Source organism: Hypomesus transpacificus, chromosome 23, assembly GCF_021917145.1.
Source record: "Hypomesus transpacificus isolate Combined female chromosome 23, fHypTra1, whole genome shotgun sequence".
In the NCBI taxonomy this organism is placed as follows: Eukaryota; Metazoa; Chordata; class Actinopteri; order Osmeriformes; family Osmeridae; genus Hypomesus; species Hypomesus transpacificus.
The window spans coordinates 12,837,325-12,860,504 of NC_061082.1; the positions used below are offsets into that span (position 1 = coordinate 12,837,325).

The window sequence follows — 23,180 nt, forward strand, 5'->3', positions numbered from 1 at the left end:
TGATGGGTAGAAAACATGACAGGACACCACACCAGCATTCAAACAAGCAGAGCGAGGCGTGTTACTTCAATGATCGGACCAGAATGGCTCTGGAATGGACCATAGGACCTGTTAGCATTTGCTTGAGCTCAATGCTCTTTGTGGGCGGCTCTAACTAACGAGATTTTTGTTTAAATATTGTTAACATAAAACAATTGTAAATTGCAATCTCTTCAGGGGGTCCAAAATTCACATCCATCATCTATTGTTTTTTTTGGAGTAAGTCAGACCTGACGTCAGGCCTTAAGTAAGACATTCCTCAATAAGGGAGGAGTGCATATCCATGACGTCTAAAACCTCAATGATTAAACTTGACATCAAAAGTGTCATCTGCATGCATGTTGGGAAATACATGTTCCAGGGAGGGAACAACAGTAAATTACAGGGTTCCAAAATGTTCCGCTGGCCCATTGCCCTGAAACACAATGTTTAACCAGTCTGTGTGTTTTGTGTGTGTGTGTCCAAATTCAGGTCTAAGATAGGCAAAGCACAGAGTGGACCCAGATCACACTTTGCTGTCCTGCTGAACAGAAATGAAGCCTTGGGCAGCTGCTTCCTGTCTGCTGCCTGTTCTGGCTGTGTTTCCTTTTCTGTCCTTCATCACTGCGTCTCAGGATGGAGCCAGGATCAGACGGTACTATGTTGCTGCTGTTCCTATCCTCTGGGACTACTCTGATGGCCATGGACACGAAAGGTAGAGTTGTTGTAATATATTGTTCTTAAAAGATGTACGAGTTTAGCCTGTAGTGAATTAAGTATCCTGATGAGATGTATGGGCTAGTCTGTGGTGAAATGAGTGACATTAATGTTATACTCAAGAATCATGGAACAGTTTTTGTGTAGGTTTGGTGGTGGTATGTTACTTGGGCCATTGATTTGTTACAGGAAAGGTTGGTGTGATCTATGACTACTACTGCCAGATTTATCAGTAAATTTCTTGTTTATGTATATTTGTATGAAAGTACTTGATGTCATTTGATGAAAAAGCATCACATTAGGTTGTGTTGTCATTTTTTAAGACTAGTTATGATTGTATGTTTGTGTAAGTACTTATGTGTAAGTACGGTATATGGCAGACATTGATAGAATGTCACTACCCTTTATTAAACTTTAAATATGACTATAGGAAAAGCAGCCTGTTATCATTAGATCACTGTTTCTGTGTATGATTAAAATTGAAGACAGTGAGCCATGTAGTATGTAGTTTATAGTACATCACACTGTGTGTTTGGTGTGCGGGCCGATGCAGTTCCTGTTGTTTTATTAACTCTTTGTATGCTTTTCCGCCGTAATTTCCCCAGGCCGGGTCCCTCCTATAAGAAAGTGGTTTTCAGAGAGTACGAGGAAGGCTTCAAGCAGGCTAAGACTCATCCTCCATGGTTAGGTAAATGTGATTTGTGGTTTTGGGAATTCTAGACATGGTCTGGCTTTCGTTAGTGAATGAGTCTCATATTTCCAGACAGAAGTACACCCACCCAAGAAAAACATCAGACTTGATCAATTGCTGGTAAAACAACGTGCATTGTCCTTCTTCAGACCCTGGGGATACGAGAAAGAAAGACGAGTCATATATAAATCATCAATCGATCAAATGTACTTGTGTAACAGTGTTGAGATATAATCCTAATCTTATCAAGAAAACATACGCCCCGCCTTAACCACTGTGTTCAAACAGCATCCACACAATAACAACCTCACTTTCAAGGCATGGCACATGAATCCTTCTCACTTTAACAAATGATCTTACAGTGTGGTGTGCAAACCCTTCACCACAGCTTGTTGTCTTCCCCAGGTCTGCTGGGCCCAACCCTGAGAGGTCAGGTGGGCGAGACCCTTGTGGTCACATTCAAGAACATGGCGGACAAACAATTCAGCATCCACCCACATGGCATTGCTTATGGCAAGCAGTCAGAGGGTAATCATGACTGGATCATCTCGTACACACTGATTGCGTGACTTTTTGCACGACTGTTTAGTCTATTTGCTGATATTACCCTGCATTAGAGGATCAACTTAGCAGACATAAATGCCTGATAAACCTAAGCAGAAGTTCAACTATTAAACATGATGCCAGCACTCCTAAATATGGGCATTGTAGAAAGAGGAGGAAGTGTTGCTGCGTGCTTACTCTAACAAACCTTCCCCAAGACGAGAGTTCAATTTCCGGCCGGTGCACATGACATTGTGTCCTTGGGCAAGGCACTTCACCCTACTTGCCTCGGGGGGAATCTCCCTGTACTTACTGTAAGTCGCTCTGGATAAGAGCGTCTGCTAAATGACTACATGTTTTGTAAGACAGCTCCACCCTACCTGGGGGGTTTAGATGTTTCCAGCGTGGGTAGCAGTGGGCCCTGGAGCGTTTGGGATGTTATTCATTCACTAAAGTGTACACAGATATTGGGCAAAAACACAGCTGTGTTTAGGCGTTTTGGACATATTAACCAGGAAAGACAGATTACTGATCTGAAGTCCAACAGGATGTCCTGCTGGAAATCCTCAATATCCCTTCACAAAAAGACTAATAAGACAGAAGCACTATGCTGCTGGGCATGACTGTGATACCACCAAGTGGGAACAACTAAGTGTATTTTAACTTAAATAAATAATAATAAACCAGAGGTCACAGGGTAAGGGAAATCAAATAAATAAACTAGAAAAAACCTTACTATCTGTAACCACTTTCTCATGGGATTTTACATTGCTTTCACTTTGATGGCTATAGGAACACAAGAACTATAGGCACAGTTGAACAAAAACTCGCTTTAAACCTTTACTTTACAAGGAGGCAATGGTCACCCTGACCAGAGAGAAAGGTCAGCTGATATTGTTACTGATATAGCTAACTGACATACTGTACAACACAATGTGTTTATGTGGAATAAAATATAGCCTCTGAATCACTAATACCGTTGGGCTTTCCCCATTAAGGGCATCATCAGTTAAGTTGTTGCACTTGAATGTTACTAAAGACTGTGATAGTTACTGCTATACACTTTATTATGCCTAAACCTACTCATTATTGTATTAATTCAACAGCTGAAAAGAATCCCTTTATCATTGAGATAGGTACCCTGCTCAAGCACTCAACACTCACCTTCTTCCTAGAAATAATATAGTATAAAACATGACGCCATTTTATCATCACTGTACCGGACTGTCAAACCACATCTGCCAATGCAATGAGCAGGAATATTTTTCCTCTGTAATCTCTCAGTAATGAGTCTATCCTGATTTTAGCATCACGGCTCCATCTCCTTTCTCAGGCGCCCATTACTTTGACAATACGTCTCAACAGGAGAAGGATGATGACGTGGTGCCTCCTAACGGCGAGCACACATACTACTGGGAGGTCAACTCGGAAGTAGCCCCCCGAGAGGCAGACCCCCCCTGTATTACCTACACCTACCAGTCACACTTCGACATAGTCAAAGACTACAACGCTGGCCTGATTGGAGCGCTACTCATCTGTAAACCAGGTAGGTCTGGTAGCATGTCAGGATCTTTGCCAGTCGGCTCATCCATCCACCCACCCTTTCATCCGTTCATCCATCCACATCCATCCATCCACATCCATCCACATTCATCCATCTATCCATCCACATCCATCCATCCATCCACATCTATCCATCCATCCACATCCATCCATCCACATCCATCCACATCCATCCACATCCATCCATTGCATAGAGAGAGGTGTCCAGTGGCCCTAATTGTATTCGCTGCTTTGTCTTCTTGTAGGCAGTCTTGACGAGACGGGGCAGCAGGCTTCCTTCCACCACGAGTACGTCTTCATGTTTGGGGTATTTGATGAGAGCCTGAGCAGATCTAGTGCTGTAGGAGAAACTACCGACAACCCTGTCAAACACACCATTAACGGCTACAGCAAGGGAGCGATCCCTGGTGAGTCTCGCTTTCAGTCAGTTCGGCAGCCTGTTGGGTGGTCAGGATCTAAAGTTAAAGTGCCTCACTACCTTTTCCCTTCTCAGGTTTAAGCATTTGTGCTCACACCTCTGTCAGCCTGCACCTGGTGGGCATGAGTTCAGACCCTGAGGTGTTCTCGGTGCACATGAATGGGCAGATGCTGCAACATTTCGGGCATCGAGTGTCGTCTGTGGGCCTGGTCAGTGGCACTGCCACCAGTGCCCAGATGACCGCCGTTTACCTTGGCCGCTGGCTGCTTTCATCTTACACCAACAAGCACCAGGAGGGTATGTGGTCAAGAACAAATAAACATGTGGGATGAACTGTGAGAAATTGTTTTTAAATGTGCGTACTACTGCTGTTCAACCTATTGGTTAAAATATCACCTATGTCTGTCTGCTGTCTCTCTTGTCTCTCTCTCTGTCTCTCTCTCTCTCTCTAGCTGGTATGCATGGCTTTGTAGATGTAGTGAGCTGTAAGGGCTTCGATGCTCCAAAGCGCAAGCTGACCATCCAGCAGAGGAGAGAGAGCCAGGAGTGGACCTACTACATCGCCGCAGAGGAGGTGGTCTGGGACTACGCTCCAAACATGCCTGCTTACATGGATGGGTGAATACAGCGGCCAGTATTTAAATAACATTGACCCTTTCGGTCCATGAGCATGTCATTTTTTCAACTGAAAAATACTTCCTAGGGACTTCAAGTTCAAATACTTGAAGCAGGGCCCACAGCGCATAGGCAAGAGGTATAAGAAGGCTGTGTTCACTCAGTACACGGATGACTCTTTCACGAAGAGGGCAGAGAAGCAGCAGAGGAAGATGGAGGTGGGCATCATCGGCCCCGTCATCAGGGCACAGATCAGAGATGTCATCAAGGTAATCGCTTTCTCCTCACACGGCGGAGCCGTCCCTATACTTTAGGGATGCAGGCTACCCTTTCTACAGAAATATGGTTGTCGCTGATTCCAAATGGATACAAAATCAAAATCAACGGTGGACTTTGTTGACAAATCAACAATGAACTTTGTACCGACGTAGGAATATTGAACTTTGCTCTCCATGCATCCCAAGTGCCTCTGTTGATGTTCCTCCAGATCGTGTTTAGGAACAAGGCCTCGCGGCCCTACAGCATCTATCCTCATGGACTGACCATAGATAAGGAAGCCGAGGGGGCCAACTACCCGGCCGGAGGTATGCTACACTCCTCCACTTGTCTTTCTTTCCTCCGAAAACTGACCACATGTTGATAAATTGTATCTTGAACAGGGTGCTATTTGGAGAGAGACTTGATACTGTATACCTTATCTCCAAGGTCCTATTACGTCAAATACTGAACAGTATAGAGATTCTTCCGACATGGGCAAATACATTGACTTAAAATTTGTCTATAATTAGATTATAAGAGTCCTCCTAATATTTAGTTTTTTGTTCTGTTTGAAGACCTTCTTTTCATCAAACGGGTCCCAACTAGTTAACCCAATATCACGCCTGTCCGTTGCCAGGCAACCAGACGCACGGGGTGCAGCCTGGCCAGACGCACACCTACGTGTGGCACGTGATCGTGGAGGACGAGCCCTCCGACAGCGACTCCAGATGTCTGACCCGTATGTACCACAGTGCTGTGGACACACCCAGAGACATCGCCTCCGGACTCATAGGCCCCCTGCTCATCTGCAAGAGCCAGTCCCTCAACATCAAAAACGTACAGGTATGACAGGACACGACGACACGCTACGGCGTGTCAACTCTTCCTCTTCTGCAAGCCCATTACTCCAACCTAGAGAGTTAAATCAAAAATCAAATCAAATGTTAATGTATAGGGCTTTTTACACGCAAGCATGTCACAGAGGGCTTCACATTCGCCTATTGAACTGCCCCTCAACCAACCTAAACCCTCAAGGAAGACAAGTGAATTTGGATGTGTGTTTCAGTTGAGAGCAGACAAGGAGCAGCATGCCATGTTTGCCATATTTGATGAGAACAAGAGCTGGTACCTGGAAGACAACATCCGGTCTTACTGTGACCCTAACAAAGTCAGGAAGGACGACCCAGACTTCTATCAGTCCAACGTTATTCACTGTGAGTCTCAGCTTTCAACACTCAGTATAAACTCTCATTCTGGCTCACTACTGGATCGTCCTCCGATTGCAATTCCAGACACGGTTGAATGTCATTTGTACCAAAGATCATATGTATTGATGACAATGATTTTGGAAATGATGTGTGTGATATGTGTACATCGACACTTGACCTCCCTACAGCCATCAACGGGTACGTGTTTGAGAGCGGCCAGTTGCTAGGCTTCTGTAATGGAGAGATTGTGACATGGCACGTGTCCAGCGTTGGAGCACACAGCCACATCCAGACCAGTACCTTCTACGGTCACGTGTTTGAACTGAACAATCGCATAGAGGACTTCCTCAGCCTGTACCCCATGACTGGAGAGACCATCAGGATGGACATGGATAACATCGGTGAGGAATGAGTGGATACTGAAGAAAACCCTGGTTTAGATTATAAATACCTGGCAAAGTTGAGAGCAGTTATCCAGAGGGGCTCCAATTTTCAATATGCGTCTGATGATATCTTCCATAAGTAAAACAAAATGTGTACAATTTGTGTATTTAATGTTGTTTGTGTCTCCTGCTAGGCGTGTGGCTCATATCCTCGATGAACTCCCATGAGACCACCAAGGGAATGCGGGTGAAGTTCCAAGATGTGGAGTGCTTCCAAGACTACATCTATGAATTTGAGGATGGGGCCGAGGCGGAGGCCGAACCCAAGGTCGGGTTTGATGTGTGGCTGCCTGAGGACATCGACGCTATAAAAGAAGAAAAAGAGAAGCACGTGACGAAGGACAAGACAAAAGATGTGGAGATAGACGAGGACACGGAAATGTGGGCCAACTTGTTGGGCATTCGATCCCTCAGTAAGCAGGCAGAAGGCTCGAGTGTGGAGCAGTTGGACCTGTCTTTCCTGGATAAGCCTGGGAAAGAGGAGGCTGAGAATGCAAACATCTTGTCCAACAGTTTACCTGCCTCCATCCTTCCATCATTCTTTAACACCACGTCCGACGGTGACATGAAGAAGGTGGAAAACCACACCGTTCCAGAGCCAGCACTGGAGTCACTAAAGAACACGATATCGACTGATTGGGAAATGAGTGACGTACACAACCGGACATCACTGAATTTCAGCCTCTGGGAAAACACAACAGAACCACAGGGCACCAGTCGTGATCAGTTAAGCAGCTCTGCGGCTGAGACAAGGAACATAACTGGGCAGAACATAGGTTCATTAATAGAGGATGGCACTATGGACACAGAGGCTGGCAAGAATATGAGTTCAAACAGGGACAGAACCGGGAGAAACCAGACATTTGTGAGCGATACTCTAGACCTTGAGGACCAGGAGAAAGTCACTCGGGGAGATGTTTTCTCCTATACTGAACTTTCAGAAGAATCCTCCAGTGAGACAGACCTGTTCGTTACCAACAGGTCTCCCATCCCAGATTCAGCTAAAGAAAATGGCTCAGATTTGATTAGTAACAAAACTGGCCAATTAGACTTACCAAGAAATGCAACCAACCAAACACACCTAGATCTAATTGTGTTTAGGGAGTTAAAACTCCAGTTAGAAGAACAAATGGACAATGAAATATTTGTAAGCAACACGTCCAACAACACCTTTCCACCCCCCCTAAATGGCATAGCTTTGACAGGTAACATAACTAGCCAGCTAAATGCATCAGAAAATGCAGCTAACCTATCAATTACTGGAGTGAGTAAGTTGAACTTCAGCCAACCAGATGAATACAATATGACAAGTTTTGACCTAAAAATTGAGGCAAAAAATCTGACCAATCAGAATCATTCCCTGGAAAATATGACCAGTGTAAATGTAAATAATCTGGTCAACCGGTCTATCGATGCAGTGGTAAATAGGGAACATTTCAATGAAACATATATTCAAGTAGTACCACTACAAAATGTCACCAACAGTGACCGGATGAACTCATCTGAGGTCAGCTTTGAGAGAAAGGAGGACATAATTGCTCACCAAATTGACCAGTCATCATCATCTGAGAGTGTTTCCAAGGCGACCAACAGCCTTGATGCTGGAAATCTGTTTATACCAACCAGTCACACGCAAGAGAACAGCTCAGAGGAGGTCCCATCAGAGACTTCCGAAAGCATAGAGGAAGTGGTCATCTGCTTGAAGAACGGCAGCTGCCATGCCGTCCGCACCACACCCCTCAACCCCCAAGAAGAGCACTGGAGCTACAATGCAACCCACCACGCAGTCGCCATGGAGATGCCTGACCATATGATCAAATACGTAGGGAATGAGCTGCCAAAGCCAGCATTGAGTCCTAATCCAACACCAAAGCCAACACAGAAACCCAAGATCATTACTGAGTACCGCAGACATATTCCTGAGAAAGGCCACAGCATGAAGACCAAGAAGAAGAAGGAGTACAAGGCTCAACGCAAGGAGACCGGAGGGTTCTCCCCTCGCGGGGTTCGACCCCAGGCCCCGGCATTCAGCCCCCGCGGGTCACGGCCCGTCACCAACGAGGAGGATCTGATCAACAATGCCATCGTCATTGGCATTCCTCGACCTGACTTCAGTGACTACGAGCTGTATCTACCAGGGGAGCTTTCAGAGGAGGTGGAGGACAGTTCCAAGATTGCCTGATTGTCATGGTTCATGTTGTTAAGTACATGAGTACAGTCTCTCAAAGTATCAGATCATTTTTAACTAATCTTTCTTTCTACTACTTACTTTTTCTTTCTTTTCTTTCTCTCTCTCTCTCTCTTTCTTTCTTTCTTTCTTTCTTTCTCGCTCTCTCTCTTTCTCCAGCTGACTCACAAGTCAAAGGACCTAGATAAGGATGATTATGAGTATGTGGACTTCAAGGATCCGTACAGTCACAGTCGTTTTGTCGAGTTTAACCCGGATGACAAGTACTTCCTGAAGACCGGAGAGGAGAAAGTGAGGACCTACTTTATAACCGCAGAGGAGGTCGAGTGGGACTACGCCGGCTACGGACAGAGGTGAGGAGCGAGACGGCAGAGGAGGAGAAGAGGGTGGCTAGAGACTGACAGTTTTTAGGGATGAACACACGTATTCCAGGCTTAACAGCGTGTTGAATCATCTCACTCTCTCCTTCCAGGAGGATGGAGAAGTGGGGAGACAACAGCCCCTACACCCAGTTCACCAAGGTGATCTTCCGGGGTTATCTGGACAGCTCATTTAAGACTCCTGACCTCCGGAGGGAGATGGATGAGCACCTGGGCATCTTGGGGCCAGTCATCAAGGCTGAAGTTGGAGAGACCATTATTGTAAGAATGGCATCAAGCCGCTGTAGATCCCACAGATTTCCTGTACAGTTTATATGGAGAATGCACAGCTTAGTATTTTTATACGGAGATATTTGTATACATACACTCAGAGTCATCCCAGTGTGTTTGTGTGTGAAGGTGTTCTTCAGGAATCTGGCTAGCCGTCCGTACTCTCTGCACCCTAATGGGGTCACCTACACCAAGCAGACCGAAGGCCTGTCATACGAGGATGAGTCTACTATGGTGAGGGAACATTTGGGAACCATTTTCCGGAATCTTCCGGACTCCAATCACAAGATATGATCCTCAATGATATGTCTACTTGTGGTTTGCATTTTGTTAACATCTGGTTGTCCTTCCACTGTAAGTACTGGTTCAAGGAGGATAACGAGGTCCCGCCCAATGGCAGCTACACATACCTATGGAATGTCAAGGAAAAGGCCGGGCCTAAGGCACACGAGTCAGACTGTCGCACCTGGGCCTACTACTCTGGTGTGAATCCTGTGAGTACCGCCTGTGTGTGTGTAGAGATTGACCGTCACAGCTTTTCATTGTGGGGTTCAGAAGGTTACAGGATCGATTCCCCGCCGTGTAAAATTATGTTGTGTCCTTGGGCAAGGCACTTCACCCTACTTGTCTCGGGGGGGAATGTCCCTGTACTTACTGTAAGTCGCTCTGGATAAGAGCGTCTGCTAAATGACTAAATGTAATGTAATTGAGTTGTATGCATTGCATGACTACACGACTGCAGTAAAACCCCTAAATGATGATGATATCATCTTTAACAGTGTTTTTTTTCTTCTATGGGACGGGATGAAAATAAGACTTAACTGAGCCACTTACACTGTCCTCCAGGAGAGGGACATCAACTCTGGTCTTATTGGTCCGTTGCTGGTGTGCCGGAAGGGCACCATGGCCAAGAGGATGGTGGACACGCGCGAGTTCACGCTCCTCTTCATGACCTTCGACGAGTCGCAGAGTTGGTACTACGAGAGGAACCGCGAGCGTCTGGAGAAGACGAACAGGAGAGCCCTGAGGGAAAGCACCTTCAAGTTCCACGGTAGGCATGTGGGCTCGGCCGAGAAACGTCAGAACTAGCCACTGTGGAACGAAGGGCGCGAAGGTTCTCAGGAAGTCTGTTCCGAAATGTCATGAACACTCTGTTCTGCGTTTCATGTTGTCTTCCTGTGGAACCCATTCATCCACAGCCATCAACGGCATCATCTTCAGCCTGAAGGGCTTGAGGATGTACACCTCCCAGCTAGTGCGGTGGCACCTCATCAACATGGGCTCTCCTCAGGACCTGCACAGTGTGCACTTCCATGGGCAGACCTTCTTGATTCAGCACACGCACACGCATCGCCAGGGGGTCTTCCCTCTGCTGCCGGGTCAGTAACACTACCAGGGAGTCAGGTGACTGAGCGGTTAGGGAGTCGGGCTAGAAATCTGAAGGTTACTGGTTCGAATCCCGGCCGTGCCAAATGACGTTGTGTCCTTGGGCAAGGCACTTCACTCTACTTGCCTCGGGGGAATGCCCCTGTACTTACTGTAAGTCGCTCTGGATAAGAGCGTCTGCTAAATGACTAATAGAAATATACCAGGTGCTATCCCAGGGAGGATGGGAGCTGTCGAACAGACATCTAAAAGTCATAGAATCCATGGACAGCAACGGGTGTTAAGATATGTGTTCCATCCCAGGGGGCTTTGCGACACTCGAGATGAGGCCATCCAAGCCAGGCTTGTGGCAGCTGGAGACAGAGGTCGGACTGTACCAACAGCAGGGGATGCAGACCCTCTTCCTGGTCCTAGATGATGGTATAACCCACTGACATATTACAGACATTTCAACTACACCAAGAACATGTCTTTACACGTTGCATTGTGTGTGTTCTAGATTGTTTCCATCCGCTGGGACTTGAGTCTAGGAGTGTTCCGGATCAACAGATCACAGCATCAAGCCACAGAGGTATCGCCCCGCTCCCTCCTTTATGTGTAGTCTAGGTGTAAACTTGGTGTAGGCTGGTGTCTACATCCAACAGCTGATCTCTCCTCTCCTAGGATACTGGAATCCCTCTTTAGCCAGGCTCAACAACCATGGCAAGATCAACGCATGGAGCACCGACAAGGCAGACAGCTGGATACAGGTACCGGGAAACCAACAGACAGTGTGTATGTCTGTGTGTGTGTGTGCGTTTATATGTGTTTGTCTGTGTGACACGTGTACCAATTCCCATCTGTAACCCTCCTGTGCTCCTTCCCCCTTAGGTGGACTTCCAGAGGTCTGTGGTGATCAGCCAGGTGGCCACCCAGGGAGCTAAGGAGATGTTCAGGTCCCAGTATGTCCTCAACTACACCATTTCCTACAGCACCGACCGCAGGAAGTGGACCTATTACAAGGGAGACAGCATCCATTATGCGATGATGGTGAGGGACCATGCTCCAGACTAGTCATAGATATATAGGTTGCAGACTGATTTGACATCAATATTGAATAGTTGGTATGCCTCTTCAAAAGGAAATGCAAACTGCAAAGCAAGCGTTTTCTTCACCGTTTTAGGCACAGTATCCTCTCAAAATATCCTGGTATTTCTCTCTCTCTCTCTCTCTCTCTTTCTCTCTCTCAGACATTCACAGGTAACCAGGAGGCTAATGAGGTGAAGGTCAACACCTTTTTCCCCCCTCTAATTGGCCGGTTCGTGAGACTCCACCCTCTAAGCTACTACAACATGCCCACATTACGGATGGAGTTCTACGGCTGTCAGCTTGATGGTGAGAGAGAGAGAAAAGGAGGGAGGGAGGTAGAAAGAGAGAGAAAGAGAGAGAGAGAGAGAGAGAGAGAGAGAGAGAGAGAGAGAGAGAGAGAGAGAGAGAGAGAGAGAGAGAGAAGGAGGGGTATGACTAATTGCTCCCGGTGTAATCCCTATGCCAGGTTGTTCTGTGCCCCTGGGTATGGAGAGTGGACTGATAGAGGATCATCGCATCACTGCCAGCTCCACAGCTACGAGCTGGTACTCTGGAAAATGGTACCCTTCTCTGGCACGCCTCAATAAGCAGGGCACCATCAATGCATGGCAGGCAAAGGTGCAGTAGTACACACACTCACACACACACACACACACACACACACACACCCAACTGCCCATTCTGCCCCAGCTGGACCATCCCACCCACACAACTGTCACTTCATCACCAGTGTACGTTGAACACTAGCCAATGCACTGGAGTTTGCACTTTCACATAGGACGTACATGCTCAATTCAAATAAGCTTTATAGGTTGATTTTATGTAAAACATTTTGTTGTTATTGTGTTTTCATTGTTCATTTTATATGCATTTGTATGTAGGTTTAGGAAAGTGTTAAGTAGAAATTAAGATTGAGAACCATATGGGACTTTGACCACTAGGAAATCAAATCAAACTTTATTGGTATAGTCCTTTTTACAAGTAAACAGTCGAGAAGGGCAGGAAAGAGAATTTGAATGTACCTGTATTCTACTTGATACAAATCACAAATAAACTTCAAACTCAAACTTGAAAACTCAGAGAAACACCCAGAATGGTATAAGGCATTTTTACAGACATGGATGCACACATTCATTGCATGTACAGTATGTACACCACCAAGGACATCCCCTTCCACTCACATCCCCCCCTCTCACCTTGGTCTGCCTCCTCACCAGTACGACGACGCGGGGCAGTGGCTTCAGATAGAGCTGGCTCAGGTGAAGAAGATCACAGGGATCGTCACCCAGGGAGCCAAGGCTCTAGGCAAGGAGATGTTTATCAGCTCCTACTCTCTGGAGCACAGTGACGACGGAATAGTCTGGAACCAGTACACGGACGATGATGACTATCTGTCTAAGGTAAAATGCTGCTCTGGGAGTCTCTGTGTGCGTTTGTTCACCGTTTGTGTATATTATTAGCATAACTGAAGATGAGAAGGTTCTTTAGGTCAAAAGATCTAACATGAACAGCAGAGAACACAAGCTTGAATGAAAAACACAAGATGAATCAATTTTTTACCAAAGTCACCCAGAATATTTTAGATTGAATTCCTGTTCAACAGACTCTGTTCGTGCCTGTAAATGATTAGTCTCTGTGGTGTGCTGCCACCTGCAGGTGTTCCCAGGTAACACAGACAACAATGGCCACGTGAAGAACTACATCCACCCTCCCATCTTCTCTCGCTTCATACGAATCAAACCCCAGACCTGGAGGAGCTCCATCACCATGAGGGTGGAGCTGCTGGGCTGCGACTTTGAGTGAAACAAATGCACACACAAACACACTGTGGCACACACGGGCACAAAGTTGACTCACACACATACACCCAGACAGATGCACAGACAGATTAAACAAACATGCGTGTGCAAACACAAGGAATGGAATGTCGTTGAAACTCAAGGAGGGGTTTGGAGGAATCTTCATGACAGCACAACTGTTATTATCAGCTTATATTGTCACCGATGAATTCACTACAGACACATTAGACGTTCCATACATTGTTTTTCCTTATTGTGTTTCCATACATTGTTTCCATACATGTTCCTCAGCAGTAAAGATATGGGCCTGAAAGCATGCAGAATATACACATTGGAACCAGAGATTAGTAGATGATGTAATTATATTTGTTTATCTTAATATGTAATATTTTGTATCATAATTGAAGATTTTCATGTAAATATATCGTACTTATCAATAAATAGTGTCTGTCATTAACATTACATAACTGTCCGGCAGCAGAATGTTCAGTCTAGCAGTGTGGTATGATGGTTTACCATAGAAACCGAAAGATAGGAGAGAGAAAGAAATACATATAGGCAGCGAGAGATAAATAGAGAGGGGAGAGTCTCCCAGAGAAACATCTGACAGAGAGAGAGAAAGAGAGAGAGAGAAAGAGAGAGAGACAGAGAGAGAGCGAGAGAGAGAGAGAGACAGAGAGAGAGAGAGAGAGAGAGAGGTAAAGAGTGAGAGAGAGAGAGGTAAAGAGAGAGAGAGAGAGAGAGAGAGAGAGAGAGAGAGAGAGAGAGAGAGAGAGAGGAGGTAAAGAGTGAGAGAGAGAGAGGTAAAGAGTGAGAGAGAGAGGTAAAGAGAGAGGTAAAGAGAGAGAGGTAAAGAGAGAGAGGTAAAGAGAGAGAGAGGTAAAGAGAGAGAGGTAAAGAGAGAGAGGTAAAGAGAGAGAGGTAAAGAGAGAGAGAGGTAAAGAGAGAGAGGTAAAGAGAGAGAGGTAAAGAGAGAGAGGTAAAGAGAGAGAGAGAGAGAGAGAGAGAGAGAGAGAGAGAAAGAGAGAGAGAGAGGTAAAGAGAGAGAGGTAAAGAGAGAGAGGTAAAGAGAGAGAGAGAGAGAGGTAAAGAGAGAGAAGTAAAGAGAGAGAGAGAGAGGTAAAGAGAGAGAGGTAAAGAGAGAGAGGTAAAGAGAGAGAGGTAAAGAGAGAGAGGTAAAGAGAGAGAGGTAAAGAGAGAGAGGTAAAGAGAGAGAGGTAAAGAGAGATACCCCCTGTCAGGGTAGGCGTGTGAACAGCAGCATTGCCCAAGTCCAGGGCCTGGAGGTGTCAGCTTTAGCACTTCTCCTACAGACGGCTGTGCCATCATCAAGCAACTTCTGGACCCTGAGTCAACACACACGTGCAGCTGCAAACACACTTTGGGTTGAATTTTTCTGGCCACAGGAGGTGTGAAAGTCTCTACAGGAACTGGTCCGTTACACACACATACCTACATACATACATACATACATACATACATACATACATACATACATACATACATACATACATACATACATACATACATACACACACACACACACACACACACACACACACACACACACACACTCACCAGATTTCCACAAGCAGTGTCCAGTCCTGTTGAAGAGATTATAAGTGTAAAAGTTTGTCTTGGAACTGGACATGGAACTAGCATAACTAGCTTAAGACACCAGATGGCGCCCATTCCTTATTTTAGGGCACAAAGGATTATACTCATGTACTGTAATATCAAGGCGGCTCTGGATCATTAACTGATTAATTAGACTCTGCTGACAGAAAAGGAAAGTTAAATTGATGGAGTATAGCATTAAGAATACGTATTCTACTGCCAAAGTTGAAAAGTCAGTTATCTAAGAAACTGCCATGCCAATAATATGTGAGCCTAGGCTATCAATGTCAATTTGGCCCAAGTTTGGCCCCATTCTTTCAGAATCTGCCCGGCAATAGAAGACGGGGAGCTCAAGGTCAATGATATTAATACCTCAGCATTACATGTATGCCCGCTAAGTGACACACAAGTTGTTTACAAACATGCTTATATTAAGATGACGCCAGCGAATGTAACTGTACCCACAAGTATGGACTGCTCAATGATAAAGTAGCTTAAACGGTCACGGACACCTGCATCTCTCTCTCGATCTTTCTCTCCCTCCCTCTTTTTCGCCTCCCACTAGTCACCGCCCCCGCCACGCATTGGACATTTAAATACGGGAGTCCTGCAACGCGGGAGGGTTCAGTTTAGAGGCAGTGTTTTGAAGTCAAGACCCACAAAATATAAGAGACTGTATCCTTGGACATAACGCGGAGATTTATTTCATCTTCGAGTGAATATTGGATAAACCTGAATAAAAATCAACAACAGAGAAACAACTATGAAGTCTCCTCAACTGAAGTCTCGAGGCAAAGGTAAGTTTTTAAGTCTTGTCATCATCTATGTGATAAAATGTGGACAGTAAACACTAAACAGTGCTGGGAATAACTTCCAAGACACCAATTTAGGAATTTTATAACACAGAACTAGCCTGTTCGAATCTTTTTTTTTCTTTTTCTTAATTCAGCAGGACATACAAATATGCAGCCCGCCCTGGCAGATATAGGCACTACATTTTAATATAAATTATAACTTAAATGATTTGTACACACTGGACTATTTCTTTACCTGAATCATTATAATTTCAGGCAAGTTCACTGAGGAGGACGATCTGAGTGACGTGCTCGGTGAGTTTGACGCAGTGATCGAAGATTTCACGTCACCGGTGGAGAAGAGACACTTTCGATACGACGAGCATCTGAAGACCATGAAGAGGAGAAGCAGCGCGAGTGTCAGTGACAGTGGCATCAGCGACTCAGAAAGTAAGAAAACCTTCCTTTTCTGGGCTTATCAACTGGGCATCACCATCCAATGTCAGAGTCCCCAGGTTCCAAAAATAATTGAATGTTGGGAATAGGATGACTAATAATAGTTGTCATCAAATTGTCAGCACCACTTTTCCATAGCTGTAAACTTACCAGTAGTACATTTACATTTAATCATTTAGCAGACGCTCTTATCCAGAGCGACTTACAGTAAGTACAGGGACATTCCCCCCGAGGCAAGTAGGGTGAGGTGCCTTGCCCAGCCATCTGACTATCGAGAATGTACTTATATTCATGACTACGCTGTTTAGCTCGTGGGAAACCTTTAACGTCAGCAGGAAAATATATTTGTAAAAGTTTGTCTTGGTCTGCTGGAGAGCTGAACAGGAGCTTGCACAAACACACTTATACAGACACACACACACACATGCACACAGGCTTGATCCGAGTCCAGAGATCTTGGGGTTAACTACAGTGGCATACTTGGCAAACGAGCCCCCATGTTGAAAGCCTGCCATGACTCTGTGGCTGTCTAAGGTTTTATTGTCATAAAGCTCACTGTGCAGTTTCCTGGTCCACAGAATGTGTCTTACCATTCCATACACTGAAACTGACACTGGGCCTCACTGTCGCTGACCAACATATAGTCTCACACCCCCCCACACACAGACACACTCACACACGCTCCACTGCTGAGCACAGTGCTTTAATTTCCCAGCCACATGCGAGTGGGTTGGGGTCTCCAAGGGATGATGTGAAGAGTGCTGTAGAGTTCTGCATGTTCTAGAATCCCGGGACTGCTGAATAGTTTAAGAAGGTTTAAGTGTCCGGTCCATCAGGAACTGTGCTCAAAATGTAGTCTTAGAAATAGATACAATACCGAGAAGAGATGCAGGAAATTCCTTTTTTCCTTGTAGTTACACTTTTATGTTTTTACTTCACAAATAGCAAAAATGATGTAGTGTCACATTTTTTTAAAGTGTACGTAATTTGATAATAACTTTAAAATAAGGGTCATATGTAGAGCACCCCAGTAGCTCACTGGGTAGGGGCGCAAACCATACAGGCTCACATGCAGCGGCCTAGGCCATTTCTTTCTCTCTCTCTGTCTCTCTCTCTCTGTGTCTCTCTCTCTCACACACACACACACACACATGTCCTGTCTATCTCTAATTGTCTCTGTCCAATAAAGCCAATCAAAAAAGAAGAAGTACAAGAAAAAAAAAAAAAGGGATATAAGTTTATTATATTGTTTCACATATTCCCACACAGAGTTAAAAATTCAAATCACAGTAAAAAAAATGCATGCAATGCAGTCAAGGAGTACTGTAGAGATTACTCAGGAGAAAAACAGTCGCACTATGTGATATGTGGCTGAAAATAATGAGAGTGGTTGTGGGCGAGGAGCGAGACAGATCAAATTCCTGTGTGAGGCCAGTCCTCTCCATGGCAGTCCATTGAGGAGGCTTCTAGACCCGTGCAAAAAGGAGCTATTGTGTTGATGATGGATGGATGGCTGAAGGGGTGAAGAAAGCAGGGTGCCAAAGTCTTAGATATGCACCCCAATGTACGTTTGTGTGTGTGTGAGAGAGAGAGAGAGATAGAATTTGAGGAAAGAATGAGACAGCGAAAGAGACAGTTGGAGAGAAAGAGAGACGGTGAGAGAGACAGTGAGAGAGATAGGGTTGAGAGATAGTGGGAAAGACGGGGGGAGAGATAGTGAGGCGGAGAGCAGATCCGCAGACCAGCTAGCGTGGCCAGCACGCCGACAGAAAGCCACCGTCTGCTTGAGAAATGAGAGGTTTCTCGTTCCAAGTCAAACACTGATGCTTATCATCGCACACCGTGGCTGCAGGGAGTGTGTGTGTGTTTGTATGCATGTGTGAACGACAGCAGTTGAGGCGGTCAGAGGCTAGACCACTGTAGGTAAGTGGTGTACATCAGAAGCACTCTGTCAGTCGTTCAGCACAAAGAGGTAGAGACAGAGGTGAAGGGGGGGGATGGGGGGCCAAAAGAGACTATCTGTTTCTGGATAATCTGTTTTAACTCCATGCACACTCTCTTTACACTCACAAACTCGACTGCCCCGACAGCGTACCATCCATACCAAACCATTTTTAGGGTTCCAAAGACGTTTATTCCTGAGCCACGTCAGAGAAAAGTCTCACCAGACTGCGAGTTAAGCTGAGCCGAACTCCTCCTCGATTTTACACATGTTGCTTCTCTTATTTTAAACCTTTTTTTTCCACCATCCCTTTCCGGAACTTAAAACAACAGAACGTGTCTTCCTGTGTGGGTGCTTGAACTGTGATTTGGCTGCATTAAAGTGTTCATTATGTCACTTATGCAACAATCCAACAGCTTTCTGGCGGAGAAGAGTGGAGGGAGTGAGTGACTAACAGAGGGAAAGACCCAGAGTTTTATGTGTTTGAAACCAAACTGAGGACCAGGGGAGGAAGGAGTGCTGTCTTGCCTCTCAAAATGCCATTATGTGTTGCTCTTACTGAATCAGAAACATCTAGAATTGAGACTTTTTCTAATGACTTCCATAGAAGTCCATGTGACACTTCCAGGTCGAGGAAAGGGCACAAAAATAGTTTGGACTCAAAGTGGAGCGCGTAAGCGTGTGCGTAGAAAACAGGAAGGTTGTTATTTGGGGTGTATGCATTGAGTACACACAATCATCCTGCTCCACTGACACAGATAACGTCCCGCACGTGTTTCTGTGACAAAACACTGACGCCTGCTGTTGTGAACCTTGCGGTCGACCCCAAAACCGGCTGAATAGTCTTTAAATGAGTCTTTCTCTTTCCTCCTCCCCCGTTTTTCTCTCGGTCTCTGTCTCTTCTCAGGTGCAGAGTCCCTGAACAGAAACAGTTTCAGCTTCAGCGATGAGAGGCTCAACTCCCCCACAGTCTTCTCCCCCACCTCTCCCGCTCTCATGTCACCCAAAGGTGAGCTCCGATCGTCATCCCTCATGGCTACGACGCGCACAGACACACATACATGCTCACACGCACGTGCGCTCACACGATCGCAAGCAGACATGCACAGACATGGACACACGCGCAAACAAATCGGGTCTTTGTTTGCCTTTCTGTATGCAAAGTTTTTCTCCGTTTGACTGATAATGACAAGCTGTCCCAGAGATCAGTGCTTCAGCAGAATGTCTGTAAATAGCCATGGAAGAGGATGATTGAACACAGTTCGAATGCCAAAACTTCAGATAGGTTAAACTTACGATGTGAAAGAACACCTTTAAGGTGCACATTTCAATGTGGTGTGTTGTTTTTTTTATAGGAATAATAACATCCTTTAGCTGTTGTAAGCTGTTCAATCATGGTCACCTAGTAACAACTTTTAATAACGCTGTCTGTTGTATTTGCAGCCAAACTGGGAGACACCAAAGAACTGGAGGACTTCATTGCCGACCTTGACAAAACATTAGCGAGTAAGTGTTAATGCCACCGAGCTGTCCGGTTTGTGATATATGACCACCTGCCCCCCTGGCACTGCCCATTGGACAGGATCAACAGGCGTGCTTGTTCTTTGGAGTGCCAGCTATGCTAACGACATTGTAGTGCCAGCTATGCTAACGACCAGTCCTAGAGCGACGCAAGGGCTGTCACACTGGACTGGTTCTAGGAAACCATAAGGGGTTCGCTCTAGAGAGGGTTATTGGGCTTGGGGCTGGGACTAGGGGGGATGGGGGGCAGGGAGGCAGGAGGGCTGGGGGGCAGGGAGGGTGCACCGGGGGCACCAGCAGCCTACAGGGGCACCGTGGAGGGAAAGGGAACATATCCTACTCAGCTGTCACTCATGTTGTAAAATCCTGACAGACACACACAGAGACACCCACACAGAGACACACACACACAACCACACACATACACACAGTTACTAACCTGTTGCAGCCTATGTAACAGCGTAAGCAGAGCTGAAGTAGTCTCTAGAATGCTGTGGGTACAGACCAACATAGCACAGTTTATTTGTTTTGGACCACTTCTTTATGATAGCACCGCAGGGTGTTAGAACTTGTATCAGATGTGCTGGAATGTGTGCGTGCAGAAAACCTGGGATGGAGTGTCAAGTCGAAATGTTAAAAGTGGAATGGGATTGGGATTGGCAATGAGTAAGTGGTGTATCAAAATTAAAGAGATTGCACCTGTGTCTGTGTCGGGTAAAAGTGTCCCTCAGTGCCTGTAGGTGGACAGCCAGTCCCTGTAAAAACCTGAACCAGTCAGTCAGGCAGCTTTATTGGGGCCGCAGTGTTTACGATGACTGGACAATAAAAACCCTGCCCAGAATAGAGCTGGATTCTGACAAGGCGGGAGACAGTGAGTCCACAGCTAACCCCCAGTCTGTCTGTCCCTACAGGCATGTGACACGGAGACGACAACACACAGACCCGTCCTGGAGTGTAGCCATGAGGGAGCGGGGCATCTGTCTGGACTTCACCCCCCCCCACCAGCCACCCAAATCCCCTCCTTCTCACCCTGATACAGCTGGATTTGGCACACCAGCTGCCATGGCGACCACGCCAACTCTGAATCCCACAGCGAGACCGAAACTCATCTCCTCCTGTAGTCCGAATCACTGTCCTGTCAGGATCGTATCTCCCCTCCTCTCCTCTTCCTTTCCTCCCCTCCTCCCCACTTCCCTTCCTACCTTCCTTGCCTCCTCCCCCTCGCACTACTGCAGCATTAGTCTGTATGCATACAGAATACTCAAGGTGTTTGGAGGAATTCAACGATTCAAGTGGAGCACCCATTGGCTATGTATCTGTAACTAGTGATGGTGAAAAAGTTAAGCAGGGTAGCAAAGGAGAGAAGCAAAGGATGTCATTAACAGTCATTGTGACAATGTCTGCTCCCTCACTAACACACACAGGGCTGTGCTACTTTAATCAAAACTTGAGCTGAAAGAGTATTTAAAAATAGCTTTTTTTTATAGAAGTATATTTGTAATTTTTATAGAGCTGGTTATTGTACATTTATCAGTAATACTTTTTTGGTGAAATATATTTTTGTATTTTATGTAAATAATGATTGCGCCAAATTATATTGCTTTGGTATTAAAAAGCTTCTATGGAAAGATTAAGATTTGGGCTGGACACTTGTTGACTGCTGGTTTCAAGCTTCTAACGAATGTGAACTTAAATCATAATTTACTTGGAAAAACTGGCCGGTCAAAACAACGTATTTAATACAGCTACCAGAGACGACATTATTCATGAAAATTGATAAATAAAATGAATATTTCTATGGATCTTTTAAAAACAACCCCTTGTCTTTATTTTTGTTCTGACTGGTTTCTCTTACACCCAATGGGAGGTTGGATAACTAACACTTCAACCTGGCAACCCACAGCTGCATGACACGACTTCAAAATACCGTGACATATTACAAGAGGAAGGCTCAGAAAGCAGAATACATGCACAGTAGCACTGAGTAGCTCCTGGATTTACAGTAGCACATGGCTCGCACAACACAGTCCTGCCAGTATCTCCGACATCAGGAGTATTCAACTACAAATGAATGAATGTAAGACAACAATGTTGCTGACTCCCTGGTTCGAGATTGAGACAGTTGGCTGACAGCGGACAGCTGGTTCCTATCCACCTCATCACCTCAGGGGTGTACTGCTCATGCCCCCTCCCCCTCCCTCACCCTCCCGTCACTCCACTGTCACCCACATCCTTGTTCCCCGTCCTTTCCAGTGGATGACTGTGTCCACGTGTCACTGCTGTCACTGATTCTATCCTTGTCCTGACCTCCTCCTCCGAGGCCTGTCCTGGAGGCAGCATACAGCCGGACAGAGTCAGCACATCTCCGTTAAAGGGATATTCTGCTGTTTCATTAAGGTTTGGCTTGGGCCGGTTCTATGAATGACTGGCCATCCACTGTCGGGAATGTGAAGCCTTTTTTCATGTTGTTTTGACAGAAGGTGCAGACAGACAGAGAGAGAGAGAGAGAGAGAGAGAGAGAGAGAGAGAGAGAGAGAGAGTGTGTGACACCGATGGTGACCATGCACATGACAGCAACGTGACTGACACACACACACACACACACACACAAATAGACATTACAGATCTCATGACTCATGGAGTCATTACTCAACCACTCAACAAAGCAGGACGTTTGTTGTGTAACACCCCACCCCCCACCACCACCCAGGGTCTATTTCCAGGCCAGGCTATCAGCCAAGGATGACCCCCTCGTTACCAGGACGGCAGGTGTGGTGGTCCAACCAGGTCTGCTGCTGGGGGCTCTGGGGGTCAGAGGTTGGAAGCAAACCGGTGCTCCCTGTGGACACCATGTTGCCAAGAGAGCAGGTGCAGGCCAGGAGAGAATGTGTGTTCGGAGAAAATGAAGACAGGATGCAATTCCTATTGACACAAGACTTCCACCTTCCAACCCCTCATGTATTATTTCACATATGATATCAGACGTCAGACACGGTCAACAGTCACTCAGAGGATGAAAGCCCCATCATTTGGAAAACTTGCTCGGTCAGTCACATCTGTCCAGGCCTCTGTCCAGCCCGTCCCAGGCCCAGTCTGTGTCCCTGCACAGCCAAGAGCCAGCCCCCTATCCGCCAGGCACATTCATCTGGCAGCAGGAAACTGGCGCAGAGCTCACATCCACTCTGTTTCTTTAGTACAGTTGGGCAGAAGCCCGTGCCCGTAGGGGCATAGCCCACCGTATCACGGACAGACAGAGCTCACCTGTCCTCATTGTTCTGTACCCGG

General features: G+C 46.0%; 3 protein-coding genes across 3 annotated transcripts in view; all 3 read left to right on the top strand.

The window, feature by feature from the left end:
- The first annotated feature begins 537 nt into the window (after positions 1-537).
- f5 (coagulation factor V) lies at positions 538-14,027 on the top strand. Its single transcript, XM_047047852.1, has 27 exons — positions 538-733; positions 1,341-1,423; positions 1,832-1,954; positions 3,303-3,515; positions 3,778-3,939; positions 4,026-4,247; positions 4,403-4,568; positions 4,654-4,834; positions 5,053-5,149; positions 5,461-5,666; positions 5,890-6,037; positions 6,220-6,432; positions 6,609-8,629; positions 8,822-9,015; positions 9,135-9,303; positions 9,442-9,546; positions 9,672-9,806; positions 10,159-10,363; positions 10,512-10,691; positions 11,002-11,118; positions 11,198-11,269; positions 11,362-11,447; positions 11,569-11,727; positions 11,928-12,072; positions 12,233-12,384; positions 12,984-13,166; positions 13,423-14,027. The coding sequence occupies exons 1-27, from the start codon at positions 573-575 to the stop codon at positions 13,567-13,569; spliced, it is 6,045 nt and encodes a 2,014-aa protein (XP_046903808.1). The 5' UTR covers positions 538-572; the 3' UTR covers positions 13,570-14,027.
- Positions 14,028-15,787: 1,760 nt separating this feature from the next.
- rgcc (regulator of cell cycle) lies at positions 15,788-21,697 on the top strand. Its single transcript, XM_047047453.1, has 5 exons — positions 15,788-15,979; positions 16,253-16,426; positions 19,282-19,383; positions 19,818-19,880; positions 20,807-21,697. The coding sequence occupies exons 1-5, from the start codon at positions 15,946-15,948 to the stop codon at positions 20,812-20,814; spliced, it is 381 nt and encodes a 126-aa protein (XP_046903409.1). The 5' UTR covers positions 15,788-15,945; the 3' UTR covers positions 20,815-21,697.
- Positions 21,698-22,447: 750 nt separating this feature from the next.
- The window catches only part of dgkh (diacylglycerol kinase, eta), a 10,784-nt gene continuing 10,051 nt past the window's right edge, over positions 22,448-23,180 (top strand). The window contains exons 1-2 of the mRNA XM_047047677.1: positions 22,448-22,473; positions 22,606-22,712. Coding sequence (XP_046903633.1) covers positions 22,448-22,473; positions 22,606-22,712 — 133 coding nt within the window. The remainder of the gene's footprint in view (positions 22,474-22,605; positions 22,713-23,180) is intronic.